Source organism: Cricetulus griseus, chromosome 4, assembly GCF_003668045.3.
Source record: "Cricetulus griseus strain 17A/GY chromosome 4, alternate assembly CriGri-PICRH-1.0, whole genome shotgun sequence".
Taxonomy (NCBI): Eukaryota; Metazoa; Chordata; class Mammalia; order Rodentia; family Cricetidae; genus Cricetulus; species Cricetulus griseus.
Genome location: NC_048597.1, coordinates 203,609,700 through 203,636,799, shown reverse-complemented (window position 1 = coordinate 203,636,799; position 27,100 = coordinate 203,609,700). Strand labels below are relative to the sequence as shown.

The 27,100-nt window shown below is 41.6% G+C and overlaps 1 protein-coding gene across 1 annotated transcript in view; it reads right to left on the bottom strand.

The window, feature by feature from the left end:
- Positions 1 to 27,100, bottom strand: part of Slc9a9 (solute carrier family 9 member A9) — a 528,927-nt gene that overhangs the window by 245,094 nt on the left and 256,733 nt on the right. The window contains exon 9 of the mRNA XM_027410941.2: positions 24,594 to 24,682. Coding sequence (XP_027266742.1) covers positions 24,594 to 24,682 — 89 coding nt within the window. The remainder of the gene's footprint in view (positions 1 to 24,593; positions 24,683 to 27,100) is intronic.

Sequence of the window (27,100 nt, the reverse complement as noted above, 5' to 3'; positions counted from 1 at the left end):
GAGGAGAAATATGAGATATTTGAGCGAAAAAGGAATGCAGTTAATTTAGAAACTAGTTTTCATATTTTAAGGCCCTCTTTTATTTCTCTATTTTTATGAACTATATTTAAATTAACCCAGATTTGGAAAGGTGTCCCAGTGAATAATGAGGCCAAAGCTTTGGTGTGCTTAGCAGCCTCCCTGGGTGAGAGAAGGATGCTCACTAAATCTGTAGAGGAGGCTTAGAGGCTCAGGGAAGTTAAATACCATGTTTGAGAGCTTGTCATTAGCCTTATGTGTTTTGTGTCCCCTGGATTGAGGAGGCAGTATGTGAGTCTTCTACACACTCTTTCTCTGGGTGGCTCTAGGAGAGCTGTTCGTCATTTATGCTGAGAAGTGGTCTACAAATTCCATAGCAACTTTGGAGTACTTTCTGGACCTTTGAGGACTGAGGAACATTCTGCTATTTTTAAGCATACCACTTAGATAATATCAATAGATGTTTTTATAGAATATGCTGCATAAGTAAGAAAAAATGAACTTATTAAAACCCAAGTTAAACTAGTGCCAAAAACGTGAAAGAGTGAAATAACCCAAACCCACAGTTTTTAACAGAAGGGAGGATAGTATCTAAAATTGCTTTATTTTGGCAACAATGACAAAATAAAGAAAAATAAAGAAGAGGAATTAGAATTGGCAGGGACATGCTTGGGTTAAAACTCAAGGAGAATGTGCAGTGTACAACACTATCTGCACAGCACACAGCACATTCGTACCTAGGTTAAAAAAAAAAAAAAGACTAGAGGGAAAATGGCCAAAATTTTGGCAATTACAATGCTCAACTTCAAGTAGCAGGATTTTCCCTCTAGTGTTATTATTCTGTTTTGTATTTACCAATACAATTTAAGAATTATGTTATCTCTATAAGGAGAAGTAACTAAATCAAAGCTGTCATTGAAACCATTTGACCTGTGAGTGAGAGGCTGGGTTTTTGAAAGAAGCAAGGAACTTAAATCCTCAAGCCACTGAAATACCTGCTTGTCCAAGACTGTGAGCTTGTCCAAGACAAGAGAGATGGCTGAAGCACCGTGGAGCAGTCTTTGGGGCTTTCCTTCTCATCGCTGAGAAGTGCTACCCAAGTGTGCTTCATTCAATGCACTGTGGCCAAGCAGTGAGGGCGCTACAGTCACCTCAGCAGCCGCTACTCTGGAGCCACAACAGCACTGCAAATCCAATTACCCGGGACATAACTCTGAGCTAATAGATTTACTTCCTGCAATTTAGCATCTGCACTGGGTTTAAGGACGTGGTCACGTACATCATTCAAGAGTAAGACCACATCCCAAAGCCCCACATAGGCCCCTGAAGCTCTGCCATGCCTCCTCATGCTGCACCCAATCCAGCCCTCAGACTCCATTTCTAAGGAGAGTGAGAACAATATATTCAGCTTCAATTTGCTGAGAAGGAATGCCGTGTATTCTCTAATATTAATTCCTGAAGCACATTCAAAAACAATTTTTATTCTTGCCAAACTTTGGGCCTTTGAAAAGTATTAATGTAGACAGTCTTTGAAATATTGAGTTGGAAGCCATTTTAAGAATCCTAAACTTAGCAAGCCTGTAAAGGAGGTCTGAAGGCAAAGTAATGTTATCTTACCTGTTGAAATGTATATCAAGCTTCCAGTGGGGTGAGGGGCTCCGGCACCCCTGGGGAACTATGGATTTATGCATAGATTACATTGCATTCATTTAAAGCAGGGATGCTTTGTAGAAAGGGTCAGGGTTATTTGGGGAGCTTCTTTCTTATTCTAAAGTAGGTTTTGCTGACTCCAGTTCTGAAACATTTTCCTTCCAGGTTTAGATGTATATTCTTAGGATTCCTAAGCCATGAGAGAACAGTGAGGAGAGGCTTTGAAAGAGCATGATGGTGCTGTCATTTGCCTTTTGGAGATTTCATAGTTTTGAGTTTTGCTATCTTTTCATATCCAGCATGCAATGTGAATCCAGGGCTTCTTTTTAAGCTTGAGTGTTGCATTAATACACATTAGTGTTTTAAGCAGATAGATGAACACATTGGAAGCACGGTAGGTTCTAACACTGTAAAAGTGTTCAAGGGACAGGTAGCAATGCTTAGCTCCTGTTTTTATTTGTGTTTGTTTTACTGTTACAATTTTTCTGTTGGTTCAGTAAAGTAAGCGTCAGGGAGCCTCTGTTAAAACCTGGAGATTTTGAACTACGTTAGGAAGATTTTCTTTTTTTCTCATCTGATTGACTAGTTGTCTTGGTGTTCAAGTGCTTAGCAGAACTCTGTCAGACATCATATATCGAAGGTAACAACATCTCTACAGACTCCTTGCTCCTGTCCATAGTCCATCTTACCTTCCAAAATACAGAGTGGCTCATGTCATTGCTTGTACATCGTGGATAGCTCCCAACTGTCTACTGGATGAAAAGGCACCATCTTAACATGATGTTCAAGGCTCTTCCAGGTGGAGCATCAAGGCCCACTCTCCTCTAGTGTTAACCTTCCCTTCCACCATCCCTAAGCAGCAGAGGCAGAACCAAGAGGCTGCGTGGTCTGCAGCTAAGATGCTGTGCAGTGACCAGTGGTCCAGACAGAGAAGAGACAGGCTTAGTAGACCAGAACGTGGCATCTTATGCTAACAGCTAGAATAGAGAAGGGGATATGGGCAGTCTGGGCTTGCTGGGGGCACAGCCAAGACTAATTAACTGTTACCGGAAGTAGATGCTCAGTGAACACGAGGAGTAAGCAAAAGGCTGAAGCTGGAGAGGGCTGGAGAGATGTCCCCTTTCTTTGCCTCAGGAATCACTTCTGTGGCTGGCTTTTCAGAAACCACAAGCCTTCATGGAAGGCACAAGTGTGTCTGCCTCCTTTGAGAGGACCCAGACTCCCCTGCTCAGCTCCCTGCTCTGTCACCATAGGCTCTGTAACCTTTGTTAGGGAATTTTGTAGTTCTGCATCTCCTTTTTCCTAGCAGTTAACTGTGATGTGATTTATTAAAATAACTGAGGATTGCTTAGAAACCCATTAAGAAGTTTTGGAAGGACTGATTAAAGTGAGCCATTTGAGTAAGGCTTGTGTAACCTGAGTTATGACAACGCTATGATTTTAACTTTTTTGTCTGTTTTGGAAATAAGAAAGCAGAATTAGACTAGTATAATGATGAGGGTGACTCAGCAGTCCAAGCGGTGAGCATTTCCTCTGTTAGCATTGAAAGGTTCAGGTATTATGCTGGCCTGCCCCTGTTACCTGGTGGAACAGGCAGTACCCTGGTCAGCCCAAGGTTCCATGGGAACTAAATCTGCACGCAGGTGCAGAGGACCCCTTTAAAAGACAGGTCCCTGCCCATTCACGCTCTCTGTTTCCTCTCTCTGTTTCTGCTCTGTTTCCTCTCAGCTTCCTTTTTACTCTCTCTCTCACCTATGCGCTCTCTTTGGCGACCGGCCATGGAGGTCAGCCATTTACCCCTGTTCCTCTTCTTAGTCTCCCTACTCTGCCGGGCCTCATAATAAACTTATAGTCAATATGTCTCTTGTCTCAGCATTTCTCTTTTCTTCTTTTTAAACAAAACAATAACAAGCATACTAATTCCGACATCCTAGAAGTTGCTCTTCAATCATGGGCAAACCTCTATGACTAGTCCCCCTGGTTATCAAGAGGGACTCTGCAAACAGAACACCATCTAGGTGCTGTATTAGTTATTTCTTCATTACTGTGACTGAATACCTGAAACAATGCAAGGCGGCAAAGGTTTCTTTGGGTTCATGCTTTTATGGGGCTTGGGTGGTGGTTGCCTGGGCCTGCGTGCTTGGACAGAAAGAACATCATGGATGCAAGACCATATGACAGTAGGAACATGTAACAGCAGATTCTTCATTTTAAGGTAGATAAGAGAGTTGGGGGGGGGAGGAAGAGGCAGGAGAGAGATGGGGGAGGGAGAGGGAATAAACCAGAAAGGACCAAGGCATGATACAATCCTAAGGACACACCCTCAGTCATCTACTTCCTCTAACTAGGTCCAGCTTTCTCCCTTTTACTGCCTCCAAACAATGCCCTCATGATATAGACCCATCATCTTCTCCTTTACCTTAGGTCAGAGCTCACAGGGTCTAATCATCTCTAGAAAAGACATGCTTTACCAATCTCATCACTTTTTTTTTTCAGTCCAATCAAGTTGATAATCAAGATTAACCAAAACAGCTACTTAGCAGCATGGAATCAACCCCTCCCCAACACATCTTTTTATAAGGCTTAAAATATCAAATAGGAGCGTTTCCCAAGATCTGACCTAGAGAAAAGTCCTACTATAGTGAGGAGGGAGCTGAGGATGAGAAAAGACCTTTTATGTGTTCATCTCTATCCATGTACCTTTCCTGCTAGTTTACAAGAAAGAACGGTATGAGTCTTAAGCACTAACAATATAGTAGGTGTCCAGCTGTCCCATGGATGGGGAGTTTGTTACTGTTGCTGCTGTGGCTTTTCTTCATGACTCAGAGGTCAGGAGAATGAGCACTATGAAGAGATGGGCATGTAAAATGGTGAAGAGCATAACTCTAGAGAAAAAGAACAAAGCCTGAAGGAGACTATGTATGTCTAAAGATGAGGAAGGAAGAGCCTGGACCAATAGTGAGGGACAGACCTTTAGATGAGGTGACTCTGTGTGTGCCACTGATTCCTTTCTTTTACAGCATCTTGAGGGTCAGAAACAGCATCCTTTCAAGGTGGGGAATACCTTCTGGAAGGAATTAGCATCTCCTGGCCTGACCCATACCATCAATGAAAGAGTCAGGAAAAATAATTCAACTTAAAAAGTATAAAAACCCAGGGGACAGGGAAATGGCAGAGAGGATTTCTTAATTCATCTACACCATATTGACCCTATTTCTACTAAAAATTGCTATGCGTCCCTCTCAGAGTTTGGATCAAGCAAGGGCATTGGGCTGTTTTATTTAGAAATGTCATCTTGTGAGGACAGGTGTGAATTGGAAGATCCAGTGTTTTTGTCTTTGTTTTGAATGGCTTTGGGGCAGGATGAAAAGGAGGGGGAGATTGTGGGGGCACAGGAAGGGAGAGCAGCCTCTCATCTCTCACTAACAGAAATACAAGAATCCCAGAATAACCTACAGTATTTACCGTGAAGGGCTTTAACATAGAAATAATATTTCCTTCCTATATAGACAGTTTATGTTAAAGTAACAATAAATGAGGCTGAGATACCTGACTCCTTGAAGATCCCATACCCATGCTGGGGATGTCTTGTTTTCTGCAACTTCTGCATGCCACAGACATGTGTCACATGTGCCTTGTCTTCCCTTAGGGCCTTTGTGCTTAAAGATGTATTAAAATACCTCTGTTTAACTCCAACTCAGCTTTACCAAATGCCTTGGCCTGAGTAAAGGTCGCTGTCTGAGGGAAATCCTCAGACTGCTGAGGGTGACAGTGGAGAGCTGTACCTCCTGTCTTTGTCTGCACCCCCCCCAAAAAAAAAAACAAAAACACTGACAACTTTATTTACTGGGTGAAAATAAAAACCCAGCAGGGCAGGAATATTTAATTCTAAGAAGGTGAAAGTAAAACTTAAGAAAGATAAGAGAGTAGAGGTCATAATTCATAATTTTCCATTGCAAAGACTCTGGTCATGAATGATTATTAACCTCTTAGGGAAGCCAGAGTATTTTGTGAAGGCTTTATATTTATATACATTTATACAGTATTTATAAAGTCATTTATTCTACATTTAAAGGGGAACCATTCTTAACTGGAAGTCTAGGATGATTAGGTACTGTGTTTGATGCTGTATTTCTAATAAGATTTCTAACAGAAAATCTAAAAGGAGTGTCTTCATTTTGTCTCGGAATCTCTGATGAGAGGAAGGGATATAGTCTAGGTGACTCCAGCAGGGAGGAGTGACAGCAAGGTCTCCCTGGGTGGTATCTGCCTAGAATTTCAGCTATGTTCTTAGGACTGGGTCTGTATTATCACAGCCTTCATTCACTGAGTTTGCAAGGTGTCCTATGCTGGGAGAAGGTAATAAATATCTGTGTTTGTGGCATCCAGAGGGCTGGGTCAGTAAACGAGAAGAGGCTGAAGTGTCTGGATTCTGGCTAGCGGAACGCTCAGGTATAACTGGCAAGCCGGGAAGGTGAAACTTTGGTCAAACAGAAAGTATGTGTGTACCTTTTCTCAATTTCGCCCAGATTTTGAGACCATTATTCAAATAGTTGTTGCAAACACTGTGGAGGAAGACAGGAACCAGACAGCTCTGAAGGGCTGCCTCTGGCCTCTTGCTGAGCTGTCAGCCTGTTCATCCTACAGGGTGTTATTCTGCTCTAACACAGCTGCAGGTTGCTAGCTACTGTATTTGAACTCTCTGAGAAATCGCCATACTATAGATTCACCTCTGTCAACCATTTTCTTTTAATAGTTTAAATATTATTCATGGCATAAAACAATCCAATTATAGATCAGAAGCTTGAGCTTCGATGTTTAATTATAATCCTGACACTGGAGCTCAGGACAAACAAAACAAAACAACAACCCCAAAAAAGAGCCACACTGGACATTGCCAATTTCAGCACATGGGGAGTTGAGACAAGAGGATTGTCACAGTGTTCCAGGTGAGTTCCATGGGGGTAAATAGTGAGACCCTGTTACCAAACAAACAAACAAATAAACAAGGGGAAAAGAAAACAACCAAAGCAAAAGTGCATGAGCACACTGTTTGTTAGGAAACCTGTGTAAACTAATCTATGAAAACTTCAGTCCTTACAACCCTATTCATGTATCTATTTGGTGAGTGTAGTCACCTCCTATGTGTGGGTCACATAGCCATCAATTCAATCAACTACAGTTCAAAAGTATTTGAAATAAAAAAAAAAACATTGCATATGTTGTGGCATATACAGACCCTTTCCTAAATACCACATAGCCTGGCAATTATTTACACAGCATTTGTGAGGTATTGGGAATCATGAGTAATACAGAGATGATTTAACATCTAGTGGGGAGCATGCCTAGGCTATATGCCAACACTGTATCACTTCACAAAAGGGGTTGGGGCATCTACAACCCTTGGTGTCTGCAGGTGTGTGTCTCAGGAACTAAGGGATGAGTCTACAGTGGTTTCTGGTGTCAGGATGTAAAGGCTATCTTTATTCTTATTAATGAGTGTGGTTTCCATCCCGGCCTCATCTTGAGCATTCTGCTTTTGCTCAGCTTCTGAGATTTTAAAACCTTCATTCTTGAGAAATGTCAACCACATTTTCACCCTTCCTCCCTCCTGATTCTGCTCCTTGCTCTCTGGGGACTCTGGTAAACACAGCAGGATTTTGTTTACTCGGGCTGCCTCGAAAGAGTGGTGAGGACATCTTTGTATGATTTTGCATTCAGATGGAGGATGAAGAGATTAAAACCATGGGCAGACACAGTGTATCTGTTCGTCGGCTGGAGGTGGCCCTGACTCGAGTATGACACAAAGCATGGAGTAACCAACCCAAAAAGACCTGGACCTGGTGGGTCCAGAAAGAACCCACCAGGCAGTTACTGGGGTCCATCTTGCCTCCTCTGTGTTCTCTCATTCTCTAGATGATAAAATATATGGAAAAAAATAGAAAAGGCAACAATGAGTGATCTAGCTAATTGTTAGCATATGTGACACGAGCCATTTTAATGAAGAGTTACATCAAATCCACTGGGGGGGAGCTTTTTAAAAGATAAAAAGCTGGGGTGATGGCTCAGCTGCTAAAAGCCATCCTGGTGAAGGCACCTACTGCTATGCCTGATGATCCAGGCCCACCTCATGGAAGGAGAGAACTCACTCTTGGAGTTGTCTTCTGACTTCTCCATGTGTGCTCTGGGTTATGCACACACATACGAATACACATACAGAAGTATTTATGTGTCACAGCCTTCAAAGCATGAAAGTGGTCCAGGACTCTCCAAGGCATCTGCAGAGAGTCTGGAGGGAAGGAGGTAGGATTGTCTAGACTGTCAAGTGAAGCCATGCTTTGCCTCTGTGTTCATTCTCATGAATATAGTCCAGTAGAGGCTTCCAGAGACTGCATATCCTCCCAACCTGATGTCCGTTGACAGACTTCAGCTGCCTTCTATTAAATCTAGCAATAGATTTGCAAATATGTAAACCAGAAGGTGTTGCTTATGTTAATGTGGTATGTTCATTATTGTTTCTTGAAATAAGTTACCTAACACCTTTAAATCATCATTAAAAATTTCTAATTCAGTAACATTGATCACTGAAATTATCCCTATACTGGTAGACATTTAACAGTTGGCAGTGTTGGGGAGTGGGAGAAGCCTGACAGGTGGTGTCAACTGACTGTATAGTGTGAACACACCTGGTATGTCCTCAGGTTGTTGCTAAACCAGAGTTGACAGTCAATTCCACCTAGCTCCCCTGAACACAATTCACAAAAACCAAGTTCTTGGTGGGAACCTCAGTAACTTCTAAAACTGTGAAGAACCCTTGTTTCTCAAAGCTTGTGAACTTGCCAGGGCAGGTGGCATACCAACTTTAATCCCAGCATTCCAGAGACAGCAGGGAGAGCTCTGTGAGTTCCAGTAGAGGTTTTCTTGTCTACATAATGAGGCCCTATCTCAAACAACAAACAAACAAAAACAAAACAAAATGAAAACAAATTAAAGCCAAAACAAAACAAAACATAAAACCCCCACAAAACCCAACTGTTTTAGTTTATCTTCTCCTGCTGTGATAAACAATTCTGATCAAAAGCAATGTGGGGAGGAAAATGTTTACTTGACTTATCATCCCCCATCATGGCTCATCCCTGAGAGAAGTAGGGGCAGGAACTCAACCAGGAACTTGGAGGTAGGAACTGAAGCAGAAACCATGAGGAAATGCTGCTTGCTGGCTTGTTCTGCATAGCCTGCTCAGGCTGCTTTCTTATACCATCCAGGCCCACCTGCCTACAGGTGATGCCACCCACAGTGGGATAGGCCCTCCCACATCAATCAGTAATAATAATAATAATAATAATAATAATAATAATAATAATAGTAAGCCCTACAGACTTGCCTACAGGCCAGTATGATGGAAGCTTGTGTCACATTGACAAAAAAAAAAAAAAAAAAAAAAAAAATCTAAACAGCCAGTCAGCCCACCAACCATCCAATCAACCATGCTTGAGAACTTCCAGTATATAGTATAATCACATTTTTGTTTTCAAATGCAATTGCATAGAAAAATTCTGTGACAACATATCAGTTATCCCTCTACTGAAAAAAAAAACTATATGTACTAGTAGCAGTTGTTTCTATAGAAAAAAAAAAAAACCCTTAGGTTTTCATCTATAAACTGTTGAGGGCTTGAATTTTTAGAAAGCATGAAAGTCACAAAAAGATGGAAAGGAAAAGACATGTATTTCAATCTATTGTTTGGAGATCTCTGGGCTTTGCTTTCCCAGTAGATACTATGGGCTCCTGTGAGAAACAGGATTTCTTCCAGCCCCATAACTCAGAGTCCAGTGATATTCTCACCCATTCTGGCTCATTCCTCTATAAGGATGCTCGGTCTTTATCTCCTGTCCTGTGTGAGGCCCCCATCTGCCATTCCACTACCTTCCCAGTGCCTTTTAATTTTTACATCTAGTTGGTGCTAAGGTCTCCACTCAAGGACCCCTCTGACTTCCACAAAGTGAGACTTCCTTTTCAATATGCCCACGAAGGACCAGGTGACTCTAGCTCATATACCCTCTATAGTCTCCAGTGACAGCTGAGCCATGTGATCATTACTCCCAGGCTCCTGTGGGCCTGAGCTTCATAGAAGAGAACACAGAGGCTCATCTGTTCCTACCATAAATACATGAGTACTGGCCTACACTGGACAAATGGCTGGGTACTGTAAAACATCGGCCAAGAAATAGACCATGGCCTTGTTCTTATGGTGCCATGATTCCAGAGCTTATAGTCACCAGACCCTTACTCCATGATACACACTGGTGTACCCCAGATCTAGGCTGAGAAACCAGGTCTTCTAGGTGGGTTCCCTCCCCACCCTTTTCTGCCTTGTCAGGTGCTGAGGTAGCTGAAGACTGGCCTTAGGACGCTAATGCAGCATTTGTATATCTGAGTTCTGGAATGAATATGTCTATGGATCCAATCCAGTTGAAGGTGCCTTGAAAGGATGAATGTGCTAAGTTATGGAGATTGTATTGCTGAGGCTAAAATGATTGAAATAGTCAGATGAGCAAAGCATAGCAAAGTGACCTTTGTTGTGGTGGAGACCTATAGTTGTGAAAAAAATGGCCACAGCTTTAAATATCATATCTTTGAGTCATTTGGAGGTGAAGGAATTAAAAAAAACAAACTGTGTCTGAGAGTGGGAGAAAGGAACTCAAATAGGCCATTTCTGTGAATGCATCTCGGTGAGAGAAAGGTCTTTGTAGCTAGAGTGAAATGGCATTTCTTTGTTAATGAGGTGAACGTTTAAGAAGTTATTATGTATATTTTTCAAAAAATAATAATGTAGATCTCTCTGTAATGCACTAAGTGGCTGGGTGCAATCCACATAACCCATTGTCTAAAATATAATACAAACTCTAACATAAGCACCTATGAATAAATCGAATCATACTGTACAAGTCAGAATAATTCACAAAGCCACGGTAAATACTTTTCTTATTAGAGATTTCATATAGTTACAATCAGAGCATAATAATCACTTTGCCCAGATTCACTCACAAACAGTTCTATTTATGAGAAAAACCCCACACTGTCAATGTTGAAAATTAGTTCAGTTATCATGTAATGCATAGGGAATCAAGCCTAGCTCACAGGAATTAAGCCTGATAATATTTCAGGGTTCAGAAGGATGTATAATAAGAAAAGGCACATAGGTTCTTATCGAATTTTTTAAATAAAGTCTAAAATGACTTCAAATGACACATGTCTTCCATTCAGCAGAACCACATACATGGCATGGCTTTTGAAGTCTGACTGTGAAATGTGAATATTTTATAGATTTTTTTAAAAATCAAAATGGTCATTCTGGAGTCTGAGCTTGCTGAGGAAACTGCTGTCTCCCACAGCACTCTGCATCAGACATCTCCAGGAGCACTGTGGTGCCCCTCCCCAGGTCAGGACCTAATGCTCATGGGATGCCAGTGGCAGGAGCCTCTTAACAGGATGAACTTGGCTCATGTTAAGTTCTGCAGTATTTTGGCCCTGTTTCTGCTTACTCTCAGAAAAGAGCAACAGTACAGAGCTGGGGGCCTGGAACCTACCCAAGTCCTATGTGCGGACTGAAGGGTATCTTTGTTGGCCTACGGGGTCATTGGGTCCACATATGAAAACACTGGTCAGTGAGTTTTGATACAGAATAATGAGAGGAGAAAAATGTCTTGAGAGTAATGACATTCATTTGCCTTGACCTTCCCTTTAAGTCACCATCCTTACTAAAGTCCCAGGGAGGCTAACATTTTGTTTAAAACACTTCATAAAGTCAGGTTGTTTTGTTTGTTTTTTTGTTTGTTTGTTTGTTTGTTTTTGTGCTTTGTAGCATAAGCTGAAACTCTGAATGCAATGTCAAATCCGGGATCTTCTTTTCAAATTCCTGGGTTGAGGTAATAGAAAAGGATAGAAACTGTTGCGTTGATCCCATCGCTCATCAGATCATCTGTGGCAACAATAGAAAAGCAGCCACCTTTCTTTTGAAAGACAGATCTGATTCCAGCCCCTGGAGGTCATCACGCTCATGATGACTTGTGACAGAGGAGCCACTCAGAAGGGATAGATTGCTCATATGTACTTACAGCACTGACAAGGTGACCAGTATAAGGTACACACACACCGCAGGAGAGATCTACATTATTTTATGTATATATGTTTTTAATATATGTAAAACTGAGCCATTTATGAACACAGAGATTAGAGAACATCTTAAAAAGAGCTTAAAATACTAACGTTCTGTCATGGAATTGGGATAATTTTCATATCACAAAATGTGCTAGCACAAATTGTTTCTCAGCAGAAAGATAAGTACGAAAAGTAGAAACCTTGATCCGGCTACATTCTATTGATCTCAGCCAATGATACTTGGGAAGTGTATTTCCATGCCCAGCTGGACATTATTAGTAAATTTGCATCCTTTAAAAATTGTATCTTTTTTAACATTGGAGATCACTGAGTGACTTTTCTTAGATTTACTAAATTTGATTTTGGAAATAGGGGTTTCTTTATTTATTATCAAGTCCTTGAATACATTCCTTTGGTGATAATGGGGCTTCAGGGTGCTTATAACTTACCAGGCAAAGGTGCGATTCATTGAACGCAAAAAAATATCTTGAGAATGAGGGCTCTTGAGAATGTTAAAGATTCTCAAATATGCAACACAAAGTTACAGAATACTTGCACATGAATTATAACCTCAAATACACATTTGATTCTTCATTGAACATTTACATCATTATATATAAAATGTGCTATTTTTATGTGGTTCTGAAGAAATCATCAAGTGGGCCTTAGTTTTTAGGGAACAGCCGTGGGCCACTGTGTCCTAATTCACAAAAGGACAGAATGCTAATTGCAATCATTGTCTGTGCTTAGATGATGAAATTGCAGATTAGATTTCAGTCTCTGTAGCTTCAAGAGTACTGAATCCAAGAAATGTGGTTTGCTGGGGTGCCAGATAGTTTTAGGTGAATGGACACATTTTATCATTTTCTAGGATTAGTAAGTGAGCATAGTATATGATAAAAACTGGTCTTTGAAGACTCTTCACTTTCATTCACAAACTAGAGATGGAGGTGGATGTTATCGGTGGGAAAGCACTGGACTTAGAATTGGTTCCAATCTGTTTCTTTCCCATGTTTCTACTTACTGGAGTTTCACGTGATGATCATTTTGCTCACATTCCAGTTTCCTGTTTGGTAAACAAGAGCTACAAACAGCGGGTAGGTCAGTGGCTGATGTCACAAGGTAAGGATGTCAATTTTCATTAAACTATCACAGACAGTGAATGACAAATATTCAACAAATACTAATCAATTGAATATTTTACAAAGTTAGGGTAGATAAAAACAGATTTATTTATTTTTTTGTAGTAGGACAGTTTCATGTGCTGCGATTTCTACAGTGAATCTGTGGCTTATCTGGGGAGCCTCTGTGTGAGTTCTGAGTAAGTGGGCAAGTCACCTTGAAAAGGAACCTGTGAGATTGGGCTTTGGCAGCAGAATTGCTTTTCCAGAGCTGAGAACTGTAGAATTCTAATTTTGGCGATGTCTTGGAGTCACCCCACCTACAAAAATATATGCATTTATACAAACACTCAAATCTTGGTGTCTCTTACTCTCCACCTACTCACACAGAATATAAAATCCCTGGCAGTTTTCTTTTTTTCTTAAGTATTTATAGAAACCCTGAGGGAGGAGTTCCTTATTGACTCTAGTGTCCCCTTAATCACTGCTGCTGGGGTGTTGCCCCTGCCAGGGGACTTAGAATCCTGTTGCTGAGGCTGCACTGCAGACCCAATAAGTCAGAATCTTTGAGGACATACCAAACAGGTTTTTAAAAACTCTCTGTGTGTTTTCATCATGCAGCCTGGTTTGAGGATCACCATCCAAAGCCCACCAGCATACAGCTGCTTCTTACCAACACAGACATTTTTACTTGATTCTCTGGCTCAAAACCCTCTCCACCTTCCAACTAACAGGATTCCATGCAGTGCCTTGTGCCTTCTAGTTTCTTCCCTCAGTTACTCTTTAGAATTACTTAAGTAAGAATTTAAAATGCTACAGCCATGCCCTAGTCTAGACTAAATAAATCATAAGTCCTGGGCATGAGGTTCAGGTACCTGGGTTTTATGAACAACATTTTTGATGTATATTGCTTTAACAGTCTCTGAGAGAGTTGAGATAGCCTCTCTCATGAGTGTGCCATCGCCTGCCTCTGTGCTCTGGTGGTATCCTCCCCGACACAGAGCTGAAGCTAGCCCCAGCTTGCCCAGATTTCACCTCAGGCTGCCACCCACACTAATCATGATTTGTCACCTGCAATTCCAGGACTGTCTCAGTTTTGGGGGCTACCAGATATTTCTGCTACTGGCATCTTAAGCCATATTTTCCTGCCTCTTTGTCATTGGCATGTATGGGTCTTTCTAATATTTTTTTTTCAAAAAAAGCTTTGTGTGAAAAGACAAACATGGTATGTACTCACTCAAATATGGATTTTAGACATAGAGCAAAGAATTACCAGGCCTACAATCCACACCGCCAGAGAAGCTAGTAAACAAGGAGGACCCTAAGAGAGACATATGTGGTCACTCGGAGAAGAGGAAAGGCACAAGATCTCCTGAGCAAATTGGGAGCATGGGGGAGGGGAGAGGGAGCTAGGAAAATGAGAATGGGAGAAGAGGAGGGGTGAGGAGGACATGAGGGAACAGGAAGGTTGAGTTGGGGGAAGAATAGAGGAGAGCAAGATAAGAGATACCATAACAGAGGGAGCCATTATAGGTTTCAAGAGAAATCAGGCACTAGGGAAATGTCTGGAGATCTACAAGGATGACACCAACTAACAACCTAAGCAACAGAGGGGAGGCTACCTTAAATGCCCTCCTCTGACAATGAGATTGATGACTAATTTATATGCCATCCTATAGCCTTCATCCAGAAGCTGATGGAAGTAGAAGCAGACACCCACAGCTAAACATTGAACTGAACTGGAATCCAGTTGCAGAGAAGGAGGAGTGATGAGCAAAGGGGTCCAGACCAGGCTGGTGAAACCCACAGAAACAGCTGACCTGAACAAGGGGAAGCTCTTGGTCCCCAGACTGATAGCTGGGAAACCAGCATGGGACTGATCCAGACCCCATGAACGTGGGTGTCAGTGAGGAGGTCTCAGAAATCTGTGGGGCCTCTTGCAGTAGACCAGTACTTATCCCTAGCATAGGAATGGACTTTGGGAGCCCATTCCACATAGAGGGATACTCCCTGAGCCTAGACACACAGGATTGGGAGTAGGCCCTATCTCAAAGGATATGACAGACTGAAGATCCTCTATTGAAGGCCTCACCTTCCCTGGGGAGCAGAAATGGTATGGGATAGGTAGGGTATTAGTTGGGGGGGGAAGTGAGGGTGGGGTTGGGGGGAAGGAGGATGGGAGGGAGAGGGAACTGGGATTGACATGTAAAACAATCTCATTTCTAATTTAAATTAAAAAATGGAGAAAAAAGCTTTGTGTATGTGTGTGTGTGTGTGTGTGTGTGTGTGTGTGTGTGTGTGTGTGTGTATTTATTTATTTCTGTGTTTTTTTTTTTCTCTAGCACCCTGAGAAGAGGATCAGCTGCCATTAGGGATACCCTCTCTCTTGCCTCTATTCCCATCCTATCCCCTGTTTCAAGTTTCAGTGTTCTTATAGTGCAGGCATGCCGGCAGGTGGGTGAGCTGGGGTGGTCTAGTTCATCCCACAAGAGGAGGCCGGCCCTCAACTTCTGCCATTTTCTTTTCCATTCATAGGGATTTGCCTCCCAGAGCTTGTTTGTTTACATATTCATTTATAAATACCTGAATCCCAATTATTAATAAAATCCAGATTCCTTCCCCTTGGGTGGCCTAGAACTCTGGCAGTCACCAGGTGGGTCTGAACACATTGTACTGCTCATGGACATTCTAGAGACTTTAATTGATGTTTAGTGCCTTTAGTGTAGAGAAACCCCTCAAAAAGTGCCACAGTCACCATGCTGTTACATCGGAACTCTACAAAACAGCACGTTCATTCTGAGAAACATCCAGTAGGAATTTTAAGGGAAAGAAATGTTCCCTTAAAAATCAGCCTGCTTTCATCTGGATGGCCTCAAACTTTCCATTCTTCAAATACTTAGATGAAACAGAAGTCTCATATAAACCTCAACATTGTGCTCTAAGAGCAAGACTAAAGGCAAACAATAAATCAGTGGAGAGGGGAAGAATGATGGTGTTTTCTCTAGGAGGTTGCTATAAATTATTAATTTATGCCAGAAATGAGTACAGACAGTGTCATCAAAATGAATCAGTCTGATATCAGCCTGCAGACCACCAGTCAAGAAAGAATACCTGCATTAGCTCATAAAAAGTTAAGACGTAATTTCTCTTCTGGCTCTAGAGAAGACCCCGTGTAGAGAACTTGCCATTAGCGATCCAGAAAGCTGCTGTGTTAGAGATCTCAGAACCCCTCCTGGCTTGTCTGTTCCTAGTGCTCAGTATGTCTGCCCCATCCTGTGCCAGAGCCTCACAGCATCATAGGCACAGTCTGCAAAGCAGAGCAAAATGTCACCTTTCTGGGATTCCAAAGTAAACTACCCAGAGGGACACACCATGACCCTGTTTCCTGGGTCTCTGGGGAAGAACAGTCAAGTGAACATAGGCTCTTACAGTGATGACAAGATCAAAATTTCTTTTCCACTAAATAAAACCATCTTTTTTGATATGGCATCTGTTCCCTTCTACTACTTCTTTGAATGTTTAATTCGATCAGAACAAGGCACAGTATGAAAAGAGGGGAGAAGCATGTCTTAGTGAATAGTTTTAACAACTTGGAACAAAAAGAAAACGTACCAGCCACAGCTCACTACCTGGCTCTCATCCTGAAGCAGGTCCACCACCATGGGTAGTCTCCTCTCTTTCAAGACCAGATGGGATTCCAACCTCCTCAGCCCCAACCCCAGTGTCATCCAGCACAGTTGCTTTAGTGACCTTCATAAATCCAAATTCCCTTTCAGATAGTCTATTCAGAGCTCCAGAGCATATTTCCATGGAAAGGATGACTTGGGATTTTTGAGTAACAGTTCTAGAAGCAATTCAGTTTCTTTCTTGAAGGAATAAGAAAGAGACATTCTGTTAATTGCATTCTCTATGTCCTTCAAGGCCATCAAGGAAATGGCAGCCTGAAATTTGGCCACAAATTCTTAATAAACACACACTTGGGCATATGCATTCATCCTTGATGTTTTCTGTGCTGAATCAATAAAATTTAATTAAAGTGTGTAGAAAAATTACAGTCATTTCCATTTATCATCCTCAAATGCTATTATGATACTAAAGCCCTTCATACCTGTACCTATAAGCAGGATGATAGAAGTATAATGGGCCATTAAAGGGGTTATGCCACTACCATCCTTAGAAATTTTAGGATAATAATGGGTAACCATCTGTCTTGAATGTCATCAAAGTAGGGACCAGGACAGTTGATGGATTAGACTCTATTCAGATACATTTTTTCTCATTTTGCATGGAATCAGACATAATCATACGAGAGTATGGGTCATAAATATTTATAGGTTGCTATTTAAGTATTGATGATGGTATTTTTTGTTGTCTAAAGGTGAAAAGAGAGATGGATGGATGGCAAGGTGTGTGTGTGTGTGTGTGTGTGTGTGTGTGTGTGTGTGTGTGTGTGTGTGTAACCTAAAGGTTTACCTTCAAAGCCCACCGAGCTCATCTTCTGGCTTTAAATCTGGAAATTCCCAGCTACCATGGTATGCTATGTATTATCAACAAACACAGATGTGAGGTTAACAGACCAGTAAAGATCATTGGAGCAATTACAATCTGACCATAGTTTTGCCGGAGGGGGGAAAATATTTACATGAAAAGATTTCAAGGGGAAATATGGCTCCTGGTGCATGCCTCATTTATCTTTCTTCTCCTGTCCCCTGGGATCCAGTGCTCAGGATTCAGAGGGAATTCACTGGGACTTCAAATGGTCATCCGTGGCCCCTGTTTTCCTGTGGAGTAAAGCTTCTGGACTAGGGGTTCACAGACATTCTGGGCACTGAAAGTACAGTACAGTGTGTTCTTGCCTTGATGTGGGAGCCTCGCTGTCATTAGCATTTGAAAGGGAACACTTATTAGCCAAACTACTAAATGTCCTTTATACAACATAATGAGTTTCATTGAAAAGAGTCACCAGCTCAGCTACAGAGAAATTTAAACACTTTGCCATCGGTTATAAACTCAGCCCTTCTGGGATAATATTTTAAAGGTATTTTGAATGGAGAGAAGAAGAAAAGTGGTAGAAATCTTGACAAAAGAAATGCAATTAGAGTGAAAAATAAAGGCAATTCTATGCTTTCCGTAGATATCTTTGATCTTTTCGGAAGTCAGGGAAGCATGGGCATTGTTGCTCTCCTCTCTCCCTCTCTCCCTCCACTGTCTCAGAACAGGTAACAGGCATGAAACGTGACGGCTTTTGTTAATGTGTTGGAGGGGGAAGAGTGCACAAAACCATAATCCAAAACCACTGTGATGCAAATCAATAAGGCAGAGACACGCTGCAGGAAACATGGCAAGTAATAGAACTGCACTTGCTCTTCCTTTCAATGCCTCAGGATTACCCTAGACATTAGCCTTATGAATCCAACTCATTAAATGTAAATTAATGCAAGATATCAGAATTAAAGAAGCATTAATTAGCACATATTGTTTCTCCTTTCTAACTTTTATCTTGGAATGTTCATGGTCATAATCCAGTCATTCATTAATTTACTTATTAATTCAGTAAGATTTTATTGAACTCCCAAGTCCAAGGCAAAAGCCAAATGATAAATTTCCACAAACATCTCTTATAGACCAAACAACCTCAGAGATGAGAGCCTAGAGTCTTGAAATGCAGCAGTGAATTCAGTAGTATTTGTATGAATGGCTTAATAGAAGGAAATGCAGTGTTAAGATCAATAACCACGTTGCTCATAACTAACCCTTAAAACTTTCCTCAATAGTGTCGTCCATCTGATTATCATCACCACTTGGTCTGAATGCCTTAAGCAATCATCAGCCTAATTGGATAGAGTTCTCCAAAACAGCCCAGTGAGGGCTACAAGGTCCCTCTCAACTCACCTCCCTGTATTATTTCTCTCCCACGTGCTTCATCTCTGCTCTACACTGGCAGCCAGATGTACCTTCTCTCTACTTTGACTCTGTGTTTTAGGGACTTCTGCTGCTTTTTCTTCCTGTGTTATGCTCTTAATTACTTAATTGTCTTTGCTTTTAGGACCTATATACCCGCATGGTGATCTCCTGATTACCATCAGAACCAAACTCCAAGCCCCCAAGTCCAAGGTTTTCTTCTCAGGGTCACCTCGTTTTTGGTAAGCCATTTAATCGTCTGGATCTAAGGGCATGTTGGGCCTCTCTTCCATATTAACACTTGCCCCAGTGGAGGATGCAACCACCTCCATATATAGGTCTGTGCTCTATTAGGAACTCCTAAGGGGATATCACTGTCTTGTTTACCTTTGTTTACCAGCCTTCCATCATGTCTGCCTTGCAACCACGGTCATGCTTAGTACATGCTCAGAACATGCTTAAAATGAAAAACACCTGGAAAGTCTTTTGCTCATGTCCTGAGATGCTGTGTGCTGGTGGTGTGACATTTATCCTATCTGCCACGGACACAGGCAGTCTTTGGAAAAGACATCGCAACCACTCACTTTGGTTCAAGCTGAGAATTTTTCCACAGAGAACCGTCCGATTCTCAGTGTGAAATTTTTCTTCCCAGTAGGACTAATGATGTTATTTTTGATTGCCTCAATCATGAATTTAATTTGACAATTTGAGGCCCTCATCACATCTCCATGAATTATCATTTTTAAGCAAGTTATCCACCCCCAACTGTAGTTTAAGAGAAGGAACCAAGTATGTACCTCGTGCTCAGTGTTTGACAGAATATTAGGTTTGGAACATGTTTGACAACACATTTAGTTCATTTTAAAGGGAGCGAACTGAAGGTCACACGGGCAAAGTATCCAGGGTCCTGCCATTAGCAGCAGAGGCAGTCAAATGTTCTGTCACCGTATCTCCCTGCTTCTCTCATATTCCAAATCCTTTATTTGCCTTCTCTTGCAAAGTCATGCATAGCACATTCAATTTGGCTCCCATTGTCTCTTTTTATTGGAAATTTAAATTTGGATTTGCATTGCTGCTTTCCCATTCAATGGCAATAAACACTAAAAATATCATGGGGGTGGAGGAAATAAAATAAGCATCTGGAAAGAATGCTATAACGAAGGTGCTATTGTCTGCCCATAAATACTTGACAAGGACTCTGGCTTTTCAAAAGCAAATGCATGATATGTCCAGCCCTACTGCATTTCAGTTCAGAAGGGAAAATGAACCCAAACTGGTAGATGTTCAAGTATGATAGAGGAAATTTAAGAAAAATTGTATTGTCTGAGCCAGCTGAAAGTGTGATAAAGGTAGTCAGGTGTGATGGTTTGAATAATAATGGTCCCCTATATGCTCAAATATTTGACTACTTGGTCACCAGGAAGTAGAAGTGATTGAAAAGTTTAGAAGAATTAGTAGGTGTGGCCTTGTTGGAGGAAGTATGTCACTGGTGGTAGGCTTTGAGGTTTCAAAAGCCCATGCCAGGGCCAGTCTCTCTCTCTTTCTTTGCCTATGGATCAGTACATAGCTCTCAGCTACTGTTCCAGTGCCTGCTTGATTGTCACTATACTTTCCAGTATGATAATAACAGTACCTCTGCCACTGCAAGTAAGCCCCTAATTAAATGCTTTCTCTTATAAGAATTGCCTTGGTCATGGTGTCTCTTCACAGCAATAGAACAGTACTAAGACACCAAGCATTTATCCCCTTATCCATGCCAATTGTGAAAGCCTTATGGGATAAGTGAAGTTAACTAGTGCCCTCTTACCTACTAACAACAAGCATTTAATAAGATACACAGTTTTGGAAAGTCTGAAGCTGCAGTCTGTCCTCTGAGAAGACTTGGCACACCCTCTGACTCGTCACCTAGTCTTCATATCACTCCCAGAATATACAATGACTGCAGTTCTTCCTTTGACTACTCCAACCAGCTACTCAATTCATTTTGCTGGTCCCCTTTACAGAGGAATCTCTTTGGAAGGTTTGTCTATATACTACGATGCTCACATTTCTTTCCTCCTCTTCTGTCTTGGACTTGTTTTTATTGGGTTTTCCTTGTCACTCAGCCAGTCTATGTTATCAGTGTCAACAACCTCCCATTTTCCTTGATGTGTCATCACCATTGCCATAATTAACCACACTCCTTAATGAGCTGGGTCTCCCATTGGTTTCTAGGAGAGGATACAACTCAAAGTGAGTTCTAACTCACATGTGATGTTGAAACTTCTCTCACTACCCTGTGCAGACATGGCTGAATACGTCTGCTCTCATTTTTTTTTTTTTTTTTTTTTTTTTTTTTTTTTTTTTTGCAGAGCAGTGACCAAGACTCTGTATATGGGAGTGGGTTATATACTGACCCAATAAATTCACATGGGTATGCATGCATATATACACATATATATGATACACACACACACACACACACACACACATATATATATATATATATATATACATATATATTACATATGTATGTCATTAGAGGAAAGTGAATTGGGAATGCTAGATAGTGATAGAAGAAAAGAAGGAGAGCCACTAGAAGGGAGTGGGAGAGAATCAGCATTTATTAACCTCCTACCCCACCCAGGCAGAAGGCAGGGGGGGAGCAAGGGTAGGGGTGTGCCGTTATCTGGATGTTAAAGGATAAGCTTGTAGAAACCTCTTTCCCTAAAGAGAGTGTTATGAGATGGATTGGGATCCTGTCAGGGAGCACTTGTCATGACATTCAGAGGGAGAACAGAAGGCTGTAGGGCACTGATTTTGGCTTTCTCTCCCCTAGGTATTGGACTGCTGTCTCACCATGAGACGAGTTATCTTTGAAGTGTTGCTGAGCCGTCTAGATAGCATGACTTAAAAGTGCAAGTCCCTACACGGGATTCAGCTTCCCAGAATACAAATGCTGAGAGAACCAAAGGAGGCTAGGAAAAACCAGCCCAAGACATTTCCCTTAAAGCCCAGGAGAATGCTACCAGTCTTCATGGTTTAAAAGATCCTAGAATGGGAGCTTTCTGGGTTATCAGTATCAGGACTTTGGCTTATTTATTTCTCTTTTACTGCGAGGCTGTCAGAATGTCAGCAATTGCATTTGATGATGTCTCTAAAGCATCCACCCGAAGTGAAGTGATGGACTTGCAGAAGGGTGGCCTTGCAGAGTCCCTGTTCAAGAGGACATGGTCAGGACAAGCTGAGATCGAGACATTACAGAGATGACACAATGCTAGCCAGAGCTGCTTCCGAGAGCCCCATATAAGCCTCCGGGAACTCGATTTGGCTGGGACATTGTCTTACTTTGCCCACACCCACTCTCCAATATCACATGACAAGTCTTTGGCTTCTCTGCCTTCATTTGCATAGATCTCACCACTGAGTCCAATTCTTCATCGTGTCCCATAGCCACAGCCCCTGCCAAATCATACTGCAAAGCTTACTCAATGTACATTGGGCACCTGCATGGCTTCTTGTTTTGTACTGATGATAAGGAGAGGTGGTCCAAGCTGATGATTGGAAATGGACTTGCTTCAGTACTCACAGAATGACAGACACAGGCACATGGCACTGACAAAGGTGCCCTGTCGAAGCTTACCCTGGAACATATACCCCAACAAATCCACAGACACTCAGACAAGCTCAATCCATATAAGCAGACCACCAAGTTCATCAGTCAGAGTGATGGACACTTATGGACATGGGAACCAAATGCTTCCTGTTAAAAGTTATTTGGGTAGCCAATTTTTGTTGTTGATGTTATACAGCAAAAACTAACTTGTCTATGTACTCTGTCCTCATATCCAGCAGAATGAGGGTCCTAAAATGAAACTCCAATTATCCTAACATCAGTCTGATTTTAAGTACTTCTGTAATAACTTTATAAGCTGAGTTATGCATACTTCCCCCAGATTTATGTATTACAGTTCTTAATCCTTAGTGCCCCAGGACTTGATCTTATTAGGAAGTAGGGTCACTGGAGAAATAATTAGTTCGGAGGAGGTTATGTTGGAGTAGGGTAGGTGCTACCTCAATACGATTCATGTTCTTATCAAAAGAAGACATTTTGAAGATAGACTGGGTCCTGGGAGAACCGTGTAGACATCAACACACAGATCGGCATGATCTGTCTGTAAGTCAAGGAACAACAGCAAAGATTGTCAGAAAACCACTGAAAATGAAGAGAGAGACAGTACATATTTTCCCTGAGAAGGAGCTAATCATGCCAACACTGTTGTCCCCATTTTCTGGACTCCAGAGTTTTGAGGTAATGACTCCTTCCAGTTACTCTAACCCAGTAGTTCCCTGTGGGTCATGACCCCTGCAGGAATCACATATCAGATATCTAGAATATCAGCTATTTACAATACGATTTATAACTGCCGCAAAATTACAGTGAGGAGGTAGCAAGCAAGGAAATAATGGTATGGTTGGGGGATCACCATGACATGCGGAACTGTATTGAAGAGTTGATGCATTAGGAAGGTTGAGCAGCACTGCATCCTATTACTTTTGGGATGAAATTACACTTTTTTCATAAAGTGCACACAGTCTTTCTTAGCCTGGAGTTGCCTGTGTGGTCTCATTCCTCACTTGTGTCTCTTGACTCAGTTTCTGTCTACTTGTAACTTCACTGAACAGTCCATAACACATCAGTGAATTTTCTAAGGGACTCTGTGCCAATCCCTTGGCCTCAAGTATCCTTCCTTTTAAAAATACAATTTATTTATTGGTATTTTATGTGTAATGGCATTTTTCCCACATGTGCGTCTGTATGAAGGTGTGGGATCCCCTTGGAACTAGAGTTACAGATAGGGAATTGAACCCTGATCATCTGGAAGAACAGCCAATGCTCTTAACTGCTGAGCCATCTCGCCCGCCCATCAAACATCCTCCTTAATACTCTCCATCCTCTGCTCCATTTGACTTGCTACCTCTGTGCTATTGTTTATCTTGCTCCAGATTGGACATTGTCTCTGCCAACTTCCTCCTGACTTTTCCAGTCACAGCCATGAGAGAAGGCACTACTGGATGCTCCCCAAACACTCTCCAGGTATTTCTGTCCTGATATCTGGCACACTCTGGATTGGGTGTTTGTCATATGCCTTGTCCTCATCAGTAGCCTCCACAGGGTTTCTCCCTTGAAGGAAAAGCCACATTCAGTCTCAGCAAAACTAGTAGGATATGCTTGGCAAAGAATGGCTAGGTGGGTCTTAGTAGAAGGAGCCTATGTTTGTTCTTCTGCAGATACACAGACCGATATATCCTCAGAATAAGGGAGACATTTGTGCTCATGTGGCAATGGGCAGTTGAATTTTCTTGAGAACAAAAACATCCAATTGAAGATCAAGCAATGTTCCACATTCTTCTTCATTTCCTTCTCTGTATAACTACCCACATCCCATGGTTTGTAATGCCTTTTAGATGTAAGTAACTATGAATTATTACCGACTATAGGCCTTTCATCTTCGAGACTGACAGTTTATGCTCCACAACTCTCAGGAGGGAGAAACTATTATAACTATATTTTTGCTTACCAAGAGAATTGTTAATGGTTATCCTGGAGGGGAAAAAATCTATAAATATCCAACCTGTAATGAAGTCTTAAGTTTACTTTCTTCCTTTACTAATGAAATTCTTTCCACGGGCACTGTCAGAGTGACTACTGAACTCCCCCACCAAGAAAGAGACAATGCTGGTCACTAGTTTTTCTTTTACCTGTTTGGTCCTCAGTTTGGAATCTGATGACAGGTTGTTGTAGGTATAATGTGCTTGTGTGACTCCACAGAAGAGAACAGCAACTATGCCTGAAATTAAAAGAAGGCCAGTCAAACCAATTTTCTTTCCCAAGTCAAAGAACTGAAAAATGGACTTGATGTCAGGAGAGGTGAAACTCTCAATAATTACCATGATAATGAAACCCATGGCAAATCTTGCTACTTGCTTTAAATAGGTCTTGGAGTTGAAACATATAGAAAAGCATTAAGCAATAGATTCTTACTAAAAACGGAAGTAGTTTCTTCCTGGAGAGAAATGATCCCCTAGTCACAAGTTAGAAAAGCTAATCTTAGAAACACATGAAGAAAAGTGGAGAGTCAACTCAGAGCCAGTGCCAACAATTGGGCTGCATTTTCTCTATTAAATGCTGCAATCTGCTTTCCACTGTGTATTATCCTGGGGACCCTGCAAAGGTTCCGGCCGACCACAATCTAGTCTTGAAAGCCATGGGTCACACACCCAAGACATGGGCAAGGCTTTTGTTGCTCTTTCTAGTGTTTCTACTTGCCAAGCAGGAGACAAGAGACCTCATGTGTCCCCCTTTCTGGTAAAGCTGGGTTCACTCTTGTTGCAGCTGAACAGCAATGGACACCTCTACCCAAGCCATGTTCTACTTGAAGGTAGTTGGGCTGTGGTCTATTCCAGTGAGCTTACCACCAACCCATGCCTGGCCAGCTACAGGAAACATTTCTTAAGCTACATTACTCACAGCTTTAAATGCTACATGAAGTCACACATGCCAGATGCTCCTGGAGGACAGAGAATAGCAACAACAGGACAAATGTGTTTCTTGTTCCTTGGCTCTGCTTCTCTGTTAGTGTCCCTGGCCTGGGTGGGTTTTGGTGAAAGCTGCACTCTACTTTGGATTAAAGATTAGATTAATTAAGGGAAATTGTGCATAGAGGGGGGCTTGGGGAAAAGCACAGGAGATAAGTATTCCTCAACTTAGAACAAGAGGATCGAACTGAATTTTAAGCAGCAGAAGCTTTCCATCTAAAAACACTCATAAATTAAATGCTGATGATTCTTAAGAGTATAGGGAGCTATGTGAACAGAATACCAGGATTTCAAATGAGCTTGGAATAGAGTTTTAAAGGGCTGAGCTTTTTCATATGTAGACTGCATGCATTTATTTACATGCTGGTTATTTTTCAAGTTGGTATCAGATAAAATATTGTTTAAACATGCTTATAGAATAATAGTACATATCCATTTCCATGGCTTATTCCTTTTTAACACGATGTTTTACATTTTAGATAAAGAATAAAAACAAGCAGGAAAGGTTTGGGTATTTTTGATTTTTTGAAATATATATCTAATAAATGTTCCTGGAGATTTTTGGTAAATCTGTAGTTTCTTAGCACATCTTGAACAATTCTAAGAAAAAAAAGTATTTTTTACTTTTCACAGAATTTATATCAAAAACTAACCAGTACCAGGGATGAAGGATGTTGAGGGTGTAGGAAGAGAGTCATTCATATATTGTTTTGATATCCAATGTTTCCCTGTGTTTATTTGAAGATATGATGAAGTATTTATCTTAACTACTCTGAATCAGAGTTTGCTGACCCTCTCATTACTGTGAAACTAACTAACAATATATTGATATTCTGGAGAGGACACGAGTACATTCGAAGGTGTGTAGGGTAGTGAATAAGTTCATTTTGACAATCAGAATGGCTAAGAGATACTTTTCAGGCCAGGGGCTCAGCATGGTGGATACTGCAGTGCTGGTTTCCTCTTCCTCTTCCTGCTGACTGCATTGCTGTTTCCTTGCACACAGGCACCGGCTCTTGGTGACTCAGCAGCCCTACCTGCTGCCTTCCTCTGCTCAGCGTAGTCTTTGTTTTCCCTGCTGTGCCTGCCTTTGGCTTCACCCTTTGCTTCTCTAGCTGTACAACACCAAATGTATTCATTGGTTGAGCCCAACCACTTTTTAACTGCTCTAGCCCTGATGTCCTTTTCCAAGCAATCATCATTTTTTTAGCTTGGATGACAGCAATGGCTACCCTGGTGAAGTCCTTGGCTTTCTGGTTGGTCTCTTATATTCTGTTCCTACAGCAACAGTGAACCTTTAAAAACATTTCAAGTCATGAGAGTCTTCTGCTCAGACTCTGTAATGTACCCCCAGGTTCTAGCCCGGTCCTTGGTTTCCCTACAATGCTCTGACCTCATTTTTAACACACCCCCTCCTGAACCCGGGTCCCTACTACACACGTCCTGACACAAGGCCCTTGAGCATCCGAGTCCCAGAACTGGGAGAACTCTTCTCAAGAAACCCTGGTGGTTCCCTCCTTTGGGTAGCTCTTCAGATGTCATGTAAACAGACAAATCTCCTCTATTCACTTGGTAAAACTGACCCTCTAATCATTCTCTTACTCCACAGTCCATGCTATCGACTGCCACCTCATGGTTTCTGCCTCTGGCCACTAATCTCTAGAGAAGCA